The 17,830-nt window shown below is 37.7% G+C and overlaps 1 protein-coding gene across 10 annotated transcripts in view; it reads right to left on the reverse strand.

The window, feature by feature from the left end:
- Positions 1 to 12,172, reverse strand: part of LOC100650668 — a 57,553-nt gene extending 45,381 nt beyond the window's left edge. For 7 of the 10 annotated variants that reach the window (XR_007226727.1, XR_007226725.1, XR_007226726.1 and 4 more), the window contains exons 1-3: positions 10,331 to 10,436; positions 9,737 to 9,796; positions 1,686 to 1,750 (exon numbers count right to left, since the gene is read on the reverse strand). Coding sequence is in view for 6 of the 10 variants with exons in the window: in XM_048413135.1 (XP_048269092.1) it covers positions 1,686 to 1,750; positions 9,737 to 9,796; positions 10,331 to 10,428 (223 nt within the window). In the remaining 4 variants the exon portion in view is untranslated. Of the gene's footprint in view, positions 1 to 1,685; positions 1,751 to 9,736; positions 9,797 to 9,913; positions 9,932 to 10,330; positions 10,437 to 11,719 lie in introns of those variants that run through there. The other 3 variants (XM_003401809.4, XM_020867345.2, XM_012317872.3) reach the window with 3 other exon arrangements.
- Between the last annotated feature and the right edge of the window lie 5,658 nt (positions 12,173 to 17,830).

Genomic DNA, 17,830 nt, shown 5'->3' on the forward strand with positions numbered 1-17,830 from the left:
TTCTGTTCTAGGTTAAAACCTTTTTCCCTCGAAATACGCTGTAATCTAACATTCCGTGAAACTAACGAGATTCTCCTCCCGTTTCTTCTCTCTACTTTCTTTTCTTACGTTAAATTTCTTTTCCCTGAAAAATGCATTACGATGTAATCTGTTCAGAGATTAACAAGCAGTTCTTTTCTACGTATGTATGCTTTGCGTGAATGGGATTGCTTGTTATTATTATTTCCTGTTTCGCCTTTTATTCTCCTTATACGTGTCACTGGAAGTGAAATCTTGGCAGTTCCTTTCTTTTTAGTTTAGTTCACGCAGAAGCATCGCGTTCCTCGATGATAATTATCGCGATCTCATAGATTCGAAAACATAGATAAATAGAATCAAAGTAGGGATCTGTTTTGCCCATGGAGAAGTCAATTATAGTGAATTATTTACTTTGCATATCTTCTGGGATATATTCCTGCGTCTGATTGCGTAAACATGCACGGTCTAGCGATAATAGAGGCTAGATCGATGCAAGTAAGAATAAGCTGGATGAAAAACGAAATTTCGTTATTTTTCGTTTCTTAGAAAATCAATAACGTGACAAGTTGCCAATTAATTGCAAGGCAAAATAACGCTTACGACGTAAATTTCCCTAGGCGCGCTTCTCGATTATTCATAATTAGAATCACGACGGAGCATCCAATCGAGACAGTCTCTGATAAAAGATGCTCGAGCTCGAAGTCTGACAAGGCTGAAACCTTCTGCCTTGTTCATCGAGTCTGAAAGGTAGAGTGGCCAAGAGTACCGAGTATACATATCGATTTCGCAGTCGAAAGAACTCGTCTATTACTGCTCGTACCGCTTTGCCATCCAGATTTCTTTCCGCGTTTCGAATCGATCGAAGGCCAATGTCGATGTCAAGCCGATACTTTGACTTCTTTCCTCTTTTTCTTCCACTCTTTTTCTTCGACTCGATTGACAACGTGAAACGACAGAGAGCAACTTCAGTAACTGGAGTCTCACGGGAAAAGCTAAAATGTGACTTCTTCCTCGAACTTCTCGAGTAAGAAATTTAACGAACAAAAACCACTTAAAAAACTTTGTACGACGATTAATAGTTTAAAATTTGTCCTACACGTGCCTCGTTTAAAATCATTGATTTTTTAAGGTATCTGCACCGTGACGATGATATCTGGCAAAAGTAAAACATTCTGAGATTCGAAAGTCATATTCCTCGCGCGTATCTGAGATTCTCCCTCCGGAAAGAAATTTCTTGACTGTCTGTACTTTCTACGGGCGCATGCTAGCGCGCGAATAATTCGGAAATACAGAGAATGACAACTTCGCATTATGCTGTACTGCATTTTGGACATTACTTTTATTCGAGACGAAGACTAAATTTTTCTTGAAAAAATTAAACAAAATGTTTCTTCGCATCGATTTTCAAACATTATTGTTTTAACAACTTTGTAGATAAGGCGGATATTTAGATGATCTCGTTTAGCTGAGACACCCTGTATACCTTAAAGGAAGAAGAATAAAGGCTGGATAGAAGAAGGCTTTCTCAAATTATTATTACAAAGGCTCGAGTTACGGCGATCCGAATATCGCTATTGATTTATCGAATATGAAGGAAAGTAAAAGCCGCACGAAACAAGTTTTCATCTCTATTCCCGGCCATTTGTCTTACAAAGAGTTCTACTTACTCTGGAGCAGGATTTCTCCAGCGTTGCGTTCCAGTCCACGCCATCGGGCATTGATCGCCCCCGACCTGGAACAAACAACAGTTCTGTGAATTTTCGTCGATCTCGTGTAGTTTCGAGCGAAAGAAACGGAAGCCAGATAAGACACGATTGTTCCTAGAAATTAGAGTTCCGTATCTTACCGGTTATGTACAGAGACGAGAAAATGAGATTTTGCATGTTACAAGTTAAACATCTGTTTAATCTACTCTATCAATGGCATATGTTTATTATACACTTTTTCCCTTATCTTCTCTTACAAAATATAAATGACGACGTTAAGCCGGATAAAGCTGGCATACCACGTACATCGTCAATATTTCAAGGTTCTCGACTAAAGTGATTAACGTGTACTCTCCTACAATATCGTCAACATTGGGAATCTTGAAATATCGACGATATTATCGATTACACGAAGGCACCCTTATACGCAAAACAACAAACTGGGGGATGATACGTAGTGTCGCTAATCGGACGTTAATTGGAACATTAATGGTAGTAACCGTATATTATGATATACAAATATCCTATACAATGGCGAAAAGAACGAAAGGGGATGCAGAGATTCGGAACGATAGATCGGTTAGTTATGAAAATTTTTTGCAAACGCGGCAGAATGAGTGCAAGAGGGACTCGCAGTTTCAGCAGTATTACGACCGGTGGTGCTCTTCAAAACGCGCGGAGGGTAGGCACAGCTTTTTCCTCTTCTCTTTTTCGGCCTATGGTCTCCTTCTCTCTTTCGTCTCCTCTCTCAGGACCCTTTTCTTCCTGCCGGTAGTATCTGTCTCGGCCCACGATTCTACTTCTACTCTCGACGTTGCTATCATCCATCCCTTGCCTGCCTCCGCCATTCTTCCCACTTCTCCCCACCACCCTTTGAACGTTTCACTTCGCAACTTCTCTCTTTCTCTCCTTCTCCACTCTGCACCCTCCACTTCCCCTCTGTTCTGTCTGCTCCCTTCCTCCAGTTCCTCCATCCATCCCTTGCTCGACTACTCCTTCTCCTTCTCTCTTGTTCCTGACCTTTTCTATTCAAGAGACGTGATTGCAGCTTGCATATTTCACGAGACCAACCTCGAAGCAGTATGCTCGTCCCTACCCATCCATCTATCCGTCCATCCAACCGCGTGTGTATCCGTCTGTTCGTCGACACAACCTAACCTTGCACTTTTCGTCGCATCGCCAACGTTTAACCCCTTCGCGCATTCCCTCTTTCTAATGCTTTGTGTCGTGATTAACCTTTATAGAGATATCGTTATTTGTAGCGGAAATTTACAATGCAAATCATGCGCCCTGCTTTTACACGCTGATTAGCTTGTCCAGGCGGCGTTAAATCAACAAATCGTAGATAAACATGATAGCGAGATCAGGTTGTTCTTTTCGACGTGTTTGTTTTGATCACACGTTAGGAACGTTGTAGTACAGCCAAGTTCTCCCAGGCACGTTTGCTGAACTAAGCCTCTTGCTAAGCGATGCGTTCAAAATGTTTTGCCAGGGCAAATCACGCAGCGGAAAAATTCAATTGGCTGCTTACATCAATCGCAGCTTTCAATCAATTTTCGATTTCACCGGGTGGGATCATTGTCAGATCAGATAAAATTGTCCATGCCAATGAGATGCAAGTGCATAATATTCACGTACATGTATATTCGACAGATCATAAACTGAGAGATGAAAGTCATTGAAAATGTCTGTATAAGATAATAAGATGTCTACTATAAATCAAACAATAAATACATACAACTTAATTTGGATGGATGCTTTATCTACAGTTATCTTCTTTCTTTTCACTTTTAAATGTATTATTCGACTTACTGCTTGTAGCTATAAATCGTCGAGTGGAGCGAAAAGATTTGTTAACCCTGTGATAATTAAATTTACTTACTAGAAAATACAGTCGTTTATATAATTTTGATAGAGTAATAACAGGTAAATGTAAATTTCTTCGACGCTTTCTACGGCCGTAAACAACAAATTAGATCGTTTTTACTTGAAAGCACAACGCTTGGCTAGTTGTTTCTTGGAGTAACTCATAATAAAGCTTTCACAACGGTCTCATAAATACCGTAATTAGGGTACGCAGATTTTCACCGAATAATGCGAGTAATGTGAATAATGTGAATAATATGACACGACGCGCTTAATTGATTCTTCTCTCTCTTTTTGGCTGCGATACTATCTTATTTCTGCTTCGCATAAAAACCGTACTGTATGTTTCATCCTAATATCAAAATGGATATTTTCTTTTCCATTCAATCCTAATCAGTTTCTCTGTATCTGAAATACATTACGTAACTACATGGATTTAATGAAATTTTAAAACCGAAAGAAAGACACGAAGAGAAGATAGATAGAAAATTGAAATAAACGAGAATTAGATTAGCGGCGATTAGAACAAAGGAAAAGTGAGAACTTACTCCTCGTGATATGCCTCCATTGTTGTTGCAATGGATATTTCTCAAACTAGTATCATTCTTCCTTTATTCGTTATATTGCACTTAATAAAGTGTACCGCTGTCAACTAGTTTACAAGCAACCATCCATTCCAAATGTTTATCGAGTAGCGTTGTAAAAAACAGAAAACACAACATTAATGTTCCAATTATCCTTTTGGAAGATCGGTAGGTATATTAATATATAAAAGTAACTGATTATGGAAGCGTGACGAATATGGCAACACGCGATAACCAGTGGCTGTAGAGGCGGCAAACGAATAAAATCTCTCGATATCGTCGCCCTATATCTGATGGTAATCCAGTGGAGGCTGTCACGCGAAAACACGTTTTGCATGCTAAATCGGCGGACCGAATAACCGAGAGAAGCGGTTCAAATTCTCTGACCAGAGAAGCCGCCGCTGTCGGAAATCGATATCTGCCTCGAACGAGCGCTTCTCGTTCTGCGATGCAACCGATTCCTTCTACCTTTCCTTCCAACGTACACATTGTAGTTACACACAGATTATATAATATCGGCGTCCGTGTACCTGTGTACGTAAATCGATTTTATCAGCGTGGAAGCGGCAACGAGATGGCACCGTTCGCCCTATATGCATAGCCATAGGTATAGCCATAGGGTATAGCTATAGGCATAACTATCTTAACTGAACTCGCTTCGTACTTCTGAAACATGTATCAGAGGTGTCAAAGATGTTTCGATTCCAATGCCCTGAGATCCGTGTCACGATCGAATTCAGATTCCATTTCTCTGCTGCACCCATGACAACCAGAAATCAGACGATTTCGTACGATAGTAATATCGTTGCGCAGAAACTTTGTTTATTCGAATAATCGATATGGAAATACGATAGATGTAGAGATACTAAAACATTCTATTATGATATTATTATAAAAAATTATAAATGGCCATTTTTTTATTAATATATAATATTAATAGGATTATATAATGACAAATAAATTTCACTATTATTTCACTTGACTAATATGTTTATCCATTAAATTATTATTACTAGCATATTTATCTATTAAACTGAAGCATTGTTGTTTTCTTTTAAATATGCAAATAAAATGGTCTTATTATTTAGAAAAAGAGAACAATACGACTATATCAACTTTACTATTCTATACTGTATATGTATATATACTACCTTACAATTATGTTCATACATATGTATAGTGGTTTCTATTTTATAATTTCGATAAAAGAATCGGAAGATCTATCTGCCTGTATCCAACCACCGTGAACAATTGCTTTTCGTACGAGGAATTTTACCATGCTTCAAGACAGAAGCGAATCTGGTGTAATTACGAGAACCTTACACAATCAACGCATGCAACGTTAAATGTAAACTATACGAAAGCGAAATGTTTACGCAGGCGTTCATATGTACATTACCGTGTATGAATATCTAGACGCGTGGTGTAATCAGATCAAAGCTTGATATTTCTATTCAATTTTGAATGCACGTAATATGCAAAAATATACGAAATATTCAAAGTATTTATTTATCGATACCTCATTTGCTCATTCGGTCCTTAAGGTGATTTTTGGTTTTTACATTCTTATTCCCCTACTTTCCTCTACTCGTTAGCATAAATGTATCATACACACATGTAAACTTAAAACCTAGTATGAAATTAGTATTGTTAGAGCTAAAAAGAAATAACCCATATATACAGTAGTAAATATGCATACACAATTCTCAGAATTAAGATACAAAGCACAACTGAATCTGCCTGTTCCTTGTTACTAAATACATACATATATATATATATATATATATTTTTGGCACAGCTGATAATTCTTTCTTTGTCTTACGTATGTTCTCCTTTTCACCATATATTTCCTTACATTTCTATATATTTCATTACATTTGTTATGCTATAATAAAACAAATTCCTGCTTAGGTTTCACTTGTTTGTAAGCTATGATGAGAAAAATTTGAATTCGTATAAATATGTACAGCTTAATGATAAAGCAACGTAGAGTGGGAAAAATATTCGATTCCATCACTTTCTACAAAGTTCGTTGCAAACGAGATTCTGCTCTCTATTTATGGCTTAGACTACAGCTAATTCTCTCACCGCGCCGGTGAGATAGGTGAAGCGTAACGTTATGTAAGAGGCACCGATAGAGAAAGTACGAAGGCAAACTCTGGCAACGAAAGGAGCAGAGTTAATCCTCCAGGCAAAAAACAGTAGGGATCATCGGACAAATTCAAGTTTATCATATCATTGTATACATATACAACATATTTGTTTATTCAAGACCAAAACTCTATAGCATCACATATTTAGTGTGTATTTAAATTCATCGGTAGACACTGTGCATGTTTATCCAAACTCATATTTTCATCGGCACATCTAATGAATTGAAACTTAAATACTATTCCTTTGAAAACAAAAACTTCGATTCCTTGCAAGAGTTATCCAGAATGAAGTTTCATAACTGTTCTAAGAAATCTGTGTCATAACCGTTCTCCACCATCACTACCTATATATACCTGACAAAAAGGTCGAACAAAAGATCGTGATTTTGCAAATTCATATGGAAATTTGCAAAATCAGCTGGTCTGCGCCCATACTTTTCTTCATCGCTGCATACAGAGTGGGAATGTATCGCCCAAGCTCGTATTATCTTTTTTATTGCCTAGTTGTACCTCTTCGATGATTATCCATGTACGCTAAAATCGTCACTGACGTAAGATTCAACACAGACAGAAAATCTACAACCGAAGAACAATCTATAATACAAATGAATCCGTGTTGATTAACATTTCCAGGAAGATTCTCATTTCCATAAACTAAAATGTTTGTCGAAAAATGGTAACTTCATTTGAGGATAGAATAAAAGGGTGGGGGACTGTGTGAAAAGCAGGACACAGCGTTCCCACATCTTGTATATTCTATTGCATCCAAGTTGGTGTATATGTATGGTGTACATGTATATAGAAGAAAAAGGGGGGGCAGCGTTAACATCCGCATTTCACTGTTTTGTCGATCAACGCCACGTTGTACGTTCAATGCTATTGAGATTCTCGAATTTTTATATTTCTATCTTCCTCGCATTTGGCGAAAACAAAAGATTTACAATGTTTTAAGATACTGCACATAGAGCTGAGACGAGAAATCGCGCTTCAATTGCTTGAATTTCTTCAATGCGAAAATTGTCTTCGTCGGATTAGTCCGCGCAGAGTCGGCCATGTCTCAATCCCACTGAAAACCTAGCTTGAAATTTTAAAACGAATACTACTCTGCAAAACTTTTATGGATCTTGGTGAAATCGATTTTCGAATTGCTGAAGAGAATCGAAGAACAAAGTTATCCGAACTGCAGCAACTTGACTAATCTAAACGAGGCTGTTACTCTTTTCTTCTCCGGTCATCTTGTATCATTATGATCCGTTTCTCCGTCGAACAAATAACGAGAGATACGATCGAAGAAATCGTCGGCAATTTTTGCAATCGTCCAAAGCATTTTAGGAAATGAAATGAAATTAACTTTCCCTCAATTCCTAAACTTTTGTCCACTTAACATGCTAGCCTGCGGAAATACACACTCGGGTTTATTTACATGTAAGCAGAACTCGATTCCATGTATCCTGGTTTGTGTATCGCTGCGGCTACCGAAGATTCCTGCAAACTGCACGCTCGAACCGTGATTCGATGCGTGTATCTATGACGTTTGTTTGTGGTGCACCAAAACAGACAGGGTTTCCACTCGCACTTGACAGACATATATATATATGTATATATTGCACAGATGTTTGTACATTTGATGAATAAACTCTCCATGTATACGTCTCCATGTATATTCGATATATGTATCGAAGGTATTTGAATACTTGTAAAAACTTCTTATGTATGTAACATGCAAAAGATCTTGAAATTTTATCGTAGGTATCTCGCGAGTATGCATCGTTAAGGAATTGTTGACAAGCTAGCAACGCATTCTGTCAATTCCGTTTCGATGATGCTCGAACAGAAGTAACACTAGAGCTAGAGAATTTTTTAAGGATTATTTAACGATCTATGATATATGTATGTTGGGAGTCTCCAACGTAGTGCTTTTCATACATATGTAAGATTAAGATCAAAATAAATTTCTTCGTGGATCAATCACTTGTGAATTTCTACGAAGCATAACGTTTATTTTTTCCAGGAAACCTTTCAAACGTTTCACTTAAAAACTGAATTTATAGTGTAGCAGACTAATAAATTCCAGAATCTTTTGCGATTCTTTTTGATAAGCTAGAATCTAGAACATTAAAAAATGTTGACGTGAGTGAGTACAAGTAAAGTATGTTTGTTTAACTACAGGAGATTTAAATTTCAGTAATACCAAAAAATATGTTTTGCATGTAAAAATTTAAACATACGCAGTAAATTTTTACAGTGCATATCACACATGCAGCATCTAGCTAGTATCAGGTACTTCAAGTATTTCATCAGTGTCCGTAAGCCCATAGTTGACAATCGCTAATTTGGATAATTATCCTGACAAAAATTCGGTCCATGTTCGTTGTCCGAATTTTAAGTTTACGAATGTCGAGTAACAAGCGAAACGTATCGTATTTATAGTTGAGGAATTGAACTAAAATTGAATTCTATATCAGCAGGTTGTTTTCGAAATATAAAACGAAATAGAGGAAGTGGAAGCACGAGCAGCAAAATTTCAACAAGAGGAAGCTAATTCTAATAATATCTCGTGTTTGAAATCTTCGTCCTGTGATCTGTGACACACAACGCTACCGTTTATAAATACTTTCCTCAATGTATATTATCAGCATTTCGATTAACACAAGGTGTACAAATTAATGATGAATTAATAATCAGAAGCAGCGCTCGTTATAGCCTTTCTATAAATTCAGCCAACTATAAACTTAACCTTAATTTTCTTTTTCTAACCTCACTTTCGTTCGAGCAAGCCAGAAGCAAAGCAACTTTCAATGTTTTAAGAAAATTTTCAACGTAAAATTCAAGCTAGATATTATGGATGTCAAAGATGATTCTGTAATACTTTTCTTTGATAAGAAGACACGATTGGATCGGAAATGATTCAAAGAACGCAATTAAACGAAAGGATTAAATTAGCTACTAAAAGATGTAACAATATATATTTTATTCTTTACTATATATGTTACTATATAGATTTATTATTGCATTAACGTTCTAAGTGTTTCTGCTATTTTAAAAGAATATTCTTAATTTAATCTATAATGCAAAAATTAAATAATCTGAAGCTAACATTAAATAACATGCTGACTTTTAAAAATTCATTCAATCGCATCGTAATATCCTATTATATATAACTACAATAGTTATAAAGAATAAAAACACTGCAGTTCAATCTATCCATAATTTTCTACTTAAAATACATTATGACTAGCATAACGCTCTTGGACAACACTGTATTCAATTGGTTGCGAGGTAATCTAATAACCTAATGATACACCTAGTATACAAAAATGTGCGTGCGAGCAAACGGAAGTTAGCCTGGTCCAGCGGTGACTAGCTCTGCCGCTAACTTTAACTTCTTCCTATGATATCGATTTCGTACCTTAAATGATCCACGCGATTCTCGTTGCACGATCCATCGTTGTCCCGAAAACGTATTGCTCTGGAACGTAAATGAAATGCTACGGTTAAACCTTGTTCGAACATGATTTCGTTAAAGAAAAGTGAACGTAGTATTCCGTCAGCGATTAATTTCAATATATGAATCATCTCTTTATACCATTCTTCGTTGCGAGAGATCAATGAATATTCTTCCTAACCTCAATCGACTGTGTCGTGAAAAACAATGGCATTCGTTTAAATTTCAAGGTAAATCAATGACGTAGAATCATTTCTATATACCGTTCTTCGTCATGAATCACGAAACATCAAAGAAATTTTCCCTAACCTCAATCGACTATTTCATCGAAACAAAAACTAATTTAATTTTCAAGACAAATCAGCCGGAATTATTTAATCTTACAAGATGTACTGACATTTTTCCGCTAGTAATTGACTAATTAAGAAGAAACTCATTTCATGTACGAGTTCTTCGAGTATCCGATGTCGAGACGCAAAGTGTAGATTAAATGTAAGATTAAACGCAAGACTAAACGCAAGTTTTTAATCAACGATGAATTAACGACACTATAATTACCGACGATCTCGTATCAAAAACTGGAAAATGCAGAAACAGCTGATATTATTTTTTATTCCTTGCGATTCGTTCATATGTGCGCGCGCGCACGCACACATATGCACATAGAGTTTCAAACGAATGGCTATACCTAAGAATAGCCTAGGTAAACCAGGTCACGTTCAATGTTTGCGTGTTCTTTTTTTCGCAGGAGAGACACGCGGTAATGCCACTTTAAACAATCCTCCCTGCTCCTCACTCTTTGATTGTATCATCTCGTCCCTATGCGAGTGTCTATGAAATATTGCGTTACAGTGAATTTCGTAGCATATTCGAAATCCTAACATATGTGTATTACACGATGTGTATTACAACGAACTATTTCATTCATAGTGTGAATGCAGCGTGAACTTGAAAGGAACAAAGAAAATCGCAAAAATCTCAGACGATTCAAAAGATGAATCACCATGAGCAAGCGGCCCAACGTACTAACAGTTGGATTACGTAAGTAAACTACTACATACGCTGAAAGAATCGCACCCATCGATGACAGCGAACAACGCAATCACAATGATGACAGCTAATAAAAAAAGAACTCCTGCCCTATCATTGACTATCTAATCTGGTAACGCTTACCGTTCACCGTTTTTGATCCTATCAAATCTGTCTCAACACATGACAAATCGATGTACGAGTTAGCCAAGCCTCAAACCTTAGAAAGGCAAACGAAAGTAAAGATCGTTGGCGTTATTTCGTCGAGAAGGAGATTCGCGACGACTATGCGAACCTCGATCGATCGGAGAACCGCGAAAGTGGCTAATCAATTTTTCCTCGACTTCAGACAGGATACGCAAGTATATTAATTAAAGAACATGTCTTCATTCCAGTTGTCCATGAAAACTCGAAATTATTGGTAAATATGTTCTCGAAGCTGGCCACGAATTAACATTCTGTAATCATATTCATAGATGGATTGTTTCTGCTTCGAAGCAGATACACACTCTGAATGTGTACACTATATAAACACTGTATATACTATATAAACACACGTATATATATACATATTATATATTAACAAGTATATTTTCATTAATAAACATATAACTTATAATTCTAGTTCCTATTTCTTTTCCAATATTTCCCATATATACATATAGTTGGTCCGCACAAATGAAATGGAAAGGACGCGACGGCCATTTTTCGACCTCGCGATATAAATTTTCTGACATATACACAATAATCGACACCAAGAGAGATATCATCGTGGAATTATATTAAGTCGAAACAATAACCCAGGTTTATCCTCGGCAACGTTTTTGTTCAATTAGACGCGTCGTGAAAACACGGTCGTTTATATTGACAAGACTTTACACGAACGACAATACGAATTGAAAGAGTGAATAAACATACCTTCTTAGCGCGAAACTCGCGCCTATTTAGCTCTTAAAATACGACGTGTTAATCCAATATGGCAGAACACACACATGTCAAAACAAATCGGCGAGTGGCGCGGAATGACGCGACGACGCTACACAACTCTACACAGCTACACGCTACACGTTCGTATTCACTTCACCCGAACGTCGGATCGATATAGTTTTCGGAGCGATTTTAGACATATTTGATGTGGCTACTGGAAACGTAGGCAAAATTTACATGACACATCTGTTAGAATATCATTCTCAGATCAATACGCAGAGTGTGTCGAAGATAATACAAGTTGTGATTGGAAGAAACTGTTCTTTCGATCACAGAACTGTAAACTCGCTGCTTTCAAGAGGCACGTAGACGATCAAGCTCCGTCGGTGACTGGCAACGCGAAGCTACATGCTACGTCGCGACTCGCGGCACTCATTGGCAACTTGGTGCCAGACCAGGGAAAACCGAATACGCCCGAACGCTAAACCGAGTATGTAGCGACCCGAAGAGAGGCGCTGCCTCTCTCGACTCCCGACGTCGTTCATCGAAGTTGCAGTGACGCTCAATTCGAATCGTTCTCTTTTTACTCTTTTATTCTTATTACAGTATGTTATGAAAGAAGCGTCGTTTTGCCGTCACCTTCTTTTCTTTGGTATTATGACAATCTTGTGTTATATATATGTGTGTGCAACACTTTGACATTTATTTAACACTGTAATGGAACACGGCTGTCATTATTGTATTGATCAAATTTGAAACCGATCTGAAACCACAACATATTACATAGAAATACATATATCATAATTAATATACACGTTGATAAATATTGGAACACCTAAGATGTGATAGCTGATTCAAGGAAATGATTGGTCAATCAAAACTTTGCATTCATATAAAGTGAACATTCAAGAATTTGCAAACATTATTTGTAGGAGTTACAAAAGGCATTATGAATTAACAATCGTATGTTGGACATCATAGTCTCCAAATTTCATTGAAAAACGTTGAAGACAGTGAATGTAGCATGCAGAGAAATTCAATCAAAATTTGATTGGGTATTTGGAACCAAATAACACGAAATATAATAAAAGAATTAATATATACGTGAACGCTGTGATTGGCAATTGGATTAGCGATGACAAGAGACGTGAAAGATGTAAATGAGAGAAATTTAATCTTATCCGATACAATAACGAGATTTTTATTGTCATCGTGTACATCTATGAGAATATTTTATTCAGATAAAATCCGGAGCCTCTGTTTATCTCCATCTAATGTTTCAAATCGAATAGTAATAATCTTCAAGTTTTTAATGATATCCAAATAATTGCTGAGTTTTATCCCAGTTTCCCTAAGTGTCCTAATACTTATGAAGGGAGTATATATGTATCTACAAAGAATAGGAAAGACAGATTGTAAAATTATGAATTCACATGAATCTTATCCCCCAAAAAAGCTACTTGCACGTTTATACCACACTTGCATTTACTTGGTTGCACCGATATTAACGCAAGTGCTTATTTTAGATTAAAGGTAAAGTTCAATCGATTGCTAATGAACATTACCGTTGCTTAGAAAGGATAAACTACGCTAACAATAAGAATTTTTACCAACGATATAAATTCACGATATATAAATTTCTGATAACACATAAATCTGTATTATATGAAAACGACGGATACAGTTGATAGTCGAGCAGTTAATCAAACCTAGACTATCATCCGGTTGGACATAGTCCAACGTTTCCTCCATCTGCCTACGCTTGCACAGCGGTCCAAACGTGTTCCGTATAATCAAGTTTCGGCTGAATATGTTTTTTCTATACAACATATGTTCCACGAAATATGAAATCGCACGATTTGCATACATTAAGTACGTAAGTAGTTACTACACCCTGCACTGAAGATGCACGTCTCAATAAGCTCGAAATGATCCATACAGAGAATTCTAATCGTCATAACTCGACTGCCTGGTCTCGTGCAGGGTTCATCCCCTGTCGCCCTGTCCCTACTTTCCTCCCTTCTTTAGTTCCTCTTCTTCAAGGACTCATACGTGACTCCAACTTTGATACGTCAACAAAATTTTCCCTGTGTATGTTCCCGCATAGTCTAGACCAGGGGCGCGCAACTTAAACATTGCCTTTAACTCGTCTCGGTGCTCGAATCTTCACTGCAATGGAATTAGGAAAGGAAATTTCCCCGAGAAGATTGCACGAATAGGTGACTCGATAAAATGAAACCTGAACATGGATGAAACACTTCGGAACGATTTTACTGTGCTTGTAGTGTGCGCCTAATCTGGGATAAGAGGACAACGAGAGAGGGATAGAGAAACTAACTATAAAGAAGAGAAACCATGTTTTTAGCGAAGAGAGGCGTGAGAAAACGTCGCAATGAGAATGGGGTAAGGGAGATGAGCTAAAGGTAAAGGAGAAGAAGCAAAGGTTGAAAGAAAGGGGGAGAGGACAAGGGGGTAAAACGGGACGTAGAAAACAGTTTTATACGCAAATGTAGAGAGGAGCGGAGCGCGACGGATGAGAGAAAGACGAGTGCAAGAAAAGTCTTGAGTTACAATACAGCCACGTCACACCGTGCCCGTAGACGTCGTTCGTGCTTCCCCTCCATGGTTTCGCGACTCTTCAACCCCTTTGCACAGCCTCTTGTTACACGGTTACCCTGCCCTTCCCTCTTTAAGGCTTCGTTTAGGATGGGGTTACCGGTCGTTACGGCCAGTTTCGAGGGTACTCTTTCCACGCGTACGACACGAAACACGGACCCGTGTACGCTAAGTAGGAGCATCAAAAGAAGAAAAGCCTCTTTCGCATGGTTCTCTGCTTTCTAACTTGGTCTCTTTCTTTGGTTTCTGCTCTATTCCCTCCTCGTTATCCTCTCTTTTGTAGAGAGATTAAAATCGTCGCTAATAAACTAAGCGAATGCTCGTCGTCGTTGAGACGTAGTCGACGAGTGGAAAAGCATTAGCGAACGAACACCGACGGCGAAACGTTGGCGAGGATCGGTTCGAAAAAGTTGCAAACTTTTTCAAGGCGAGTACAGATCGTTCGAAACAAAGACGAATCGGTTTATCTTTTTCTCTCGTTCTCTCTCTCTTCCCTGCATGTTTGAGAACATAGAGGCGCAGAGATCGAATCTTCGCGGACGTAAAATGTCAGGGAAGCATAGGTATGTCGTTAGCAAAATGAGAAACAATGTTCACCGAAGCACGTTGTACCGGTAACTAGTTGAAGCGCACAAAGAGGATCTTTCGTTAACGGACAGACAAAGGAAGAGAGGGATGGGATAGAGACGAACGGACAAACAGACGCGCGACGACGCACACTGATGTATAGCAAGGGATGGACGAGCAAATGGACGAACACGGAACGCGAGAGACGCGATATGTAAAGCGATACGAAGACTAGCAAGCGTCCCATGTATGTTCCACGAGATCGTGAAGTTACGTCCTTACTGAAGCAACAACGAGGAACTTCCTGTTTATATTCCACGTTTCCTGAAAATGTTGTCCTGATTATTATACAATGTTCCTTCATTTTTCTTCACATTTCTATGTAGTAATTCTATCCAGCAACAAAAGTTACAGCTTCTTGCCTATTTCCGTTTAGAGCGAACGAAAACGAAGAGAAATAAAATAAAATAAAATGAAATGAAATGAAACAAAAAAATCAAATAGAAATGAAAAAACACGGCAATATATGGCACTTCAATGTGTTTTTATTGCTAGGAATAAATATCTACTTCAGCAATGTCGGTGTGGACGCAATGTTTCTGCAAGTTGATTTCTTGGGTAGATACGTGTTTGGAACATGCAGCAACGACAGGCAACAAAAAGTTGCTTGTTATTGTTTCAGTGAAAGCGCAGCTTAAGACTTTGTCTTAAGGATAATTATCACGACCCTCGATCTTCCTTACAAAAATCGGAGGAAGAAAAGGATTGACAAAAACGTGGAATCACACTACGACGATGAATGTATAATTAACGAAAAGTAGATGATCGTATAAAATAGTTTACCATTAACGTGTCGATGTTTGCGCTCGGTCATTATTTGATGGCTGTCTCGCAATGCGAATACACGGTGAATCGAGTGGCGCGGCGCATTGCGACAGTTTGTCGAGAACTAGCTAGCAGATATACGTGTATATGTAAATCGTCCAGGAATAACGTACACAAATCTCTCTTTCCTTTCTGTTGCGTTTATCATCGGTCTATATATTTAATACCTATCCTAACATTGCTGCTAATCTTGCATGGGATTGTAGACTATAGAAGATGATTTTAACAAAAGTGTTCTCAGAAGAAAGATAGGCTTATACGACGGCCAATATCAGCAAATATAGATGAGAGAAATGAAAATTGATCTTTCTACATATAAATAAAAACTTTTACAGTCCTAAGCATCCATACAATATAAACAGATATGTAAATAAGGAAAATAAAAAATATTTCCATTTTTCCACTACCCAAATTTACTTAACTTTTTTCAAATGCCCTAACACCTATGATAAGGAATATACATAGCATTGATATACATAGAACTGTGTGCACACGTGTGTTTCAAGAGTTGACGATTCAGCAGATATTAGTAGTATTGTAGGAACAAATATGGAAGCCAAGAAGCTCGGAATTCTTGACCGTCGATAATCATCGATCGTTAAGTGTTATCGATCGTTGATAGATGGAATGTTTGCCGCGTTTGGTTAAATTTTCATGCGAGTCGAATTGATGGAAGATCGAAAGAAGGGATAAAGTATGGAAAGGGTGAGAGACGAGGTGTGCCGTGCTGGTGCCATGCCGATGTCGGCGAAATCGCATCCGGGGTTAAAGGTGTTGGTGGTAGGCGCTGCTCGCGGTAACTCGATGGCAAACGCGCGTCGGTGTACGGAAAAGGATCAATGAGCAGGTTCAATAACCTGAAATCCACTTGACGTCCGACTACCTATTGGTACGAACGACTGCGTCGTTTCAACAACCAAAATAGATATTCATTTTCCAAGAGTGCTATTTTCCCAGCCAGACACAAATCCAATACCGGTGATTTAAGTGGTTAGCTCGGGTCAAAGACCTGGGGGAAAATATATGCTCGAATGACTCGCGACTTTTCGCCGAAATCGTATTAAAAATTATCCAAACGATAATTAAAGCCGCTTTGATATGTATAACTGCGGACGAAAGACAGGGAAAGGAAGTAGTAGAAGCGAGGAAATGGGGGGTTCGTTCCGTTCGTTGTACCGCATTGTAGCTGGAAACTATACGTATAGCTAGATCATAAAATCATCGGGGAGCTAAAGTTTATACATTTCGAGTGTTGAAATATAAACGGTGGCTCATGAAAGTATTTGAACATCTAATAAAGAATTTTTATGAATATATTGTGTACATTATATGAAACGTCATTGGCGCTTTAATAAGAATCGACTAACGTGACTATATTGGTAAAATTTAAAAAACAATGTGAAAAAATGTATGTATGTACAAATTGCAAGATGCATATTTCATATTTATAGAAGGCTTCTATAAACGTTCTACATGAATACTTTCGCGAGCAACTGTAATTAATTGAATACATTTTTGGATAAATAAAATTACCCTTACTTAAGTTATTCTTTCAGAGCTGTGCGATGTCAACGAAGAGCTGTTTCTTGCAGCCTCTTTAAAAAATATGCGTTATAATCTGTAACAATTACAAATTAATCCTTATTAACGAAACAATAAGGAGATAGTTTCAACATTTAAAAATTGTATTTACTAAAAGATTACTAGGAATTTTATTACTACGAATTATAGTTATTACGAATTTATAGCATGTTTGTTAGTTTAGTTTTGATGGATATTGTGTTTGCTTTTGTCGTAGCGAGTGATGAGGAAAGTTTCAGTGTCCACACGCGATAAGTTAAAATGATAAATAATTTGACACACAGTTACGTACATCATTGAATGTGTCTGCTGTACGAGCTTTTAAGGAAAAATTTCAAACGTGACGATTGCACAGTTGGCGGTATATTTTGGAAGGCAAAGGGAAGAAAAGGAAGATGGAACTTGTGTCGCAACTCAGGCGCGAACTCAGGTTGAGGTAAGTGGGACAAAAGG

Source organism: Bombus terrestris, chromosome 16, assembly GCF_910591885.1.
Source record: "Bombus terrestris chromosome 16, iyBomTerr1.2, whole genome shotgun sequence".
Taxonomy (NCBI): domain Eukaryota; kingdom Metazoa; phylum Arthropoda; class Insecta; order Hymenoptera; family Apidae; genus Bombus; species Bombus terrestris.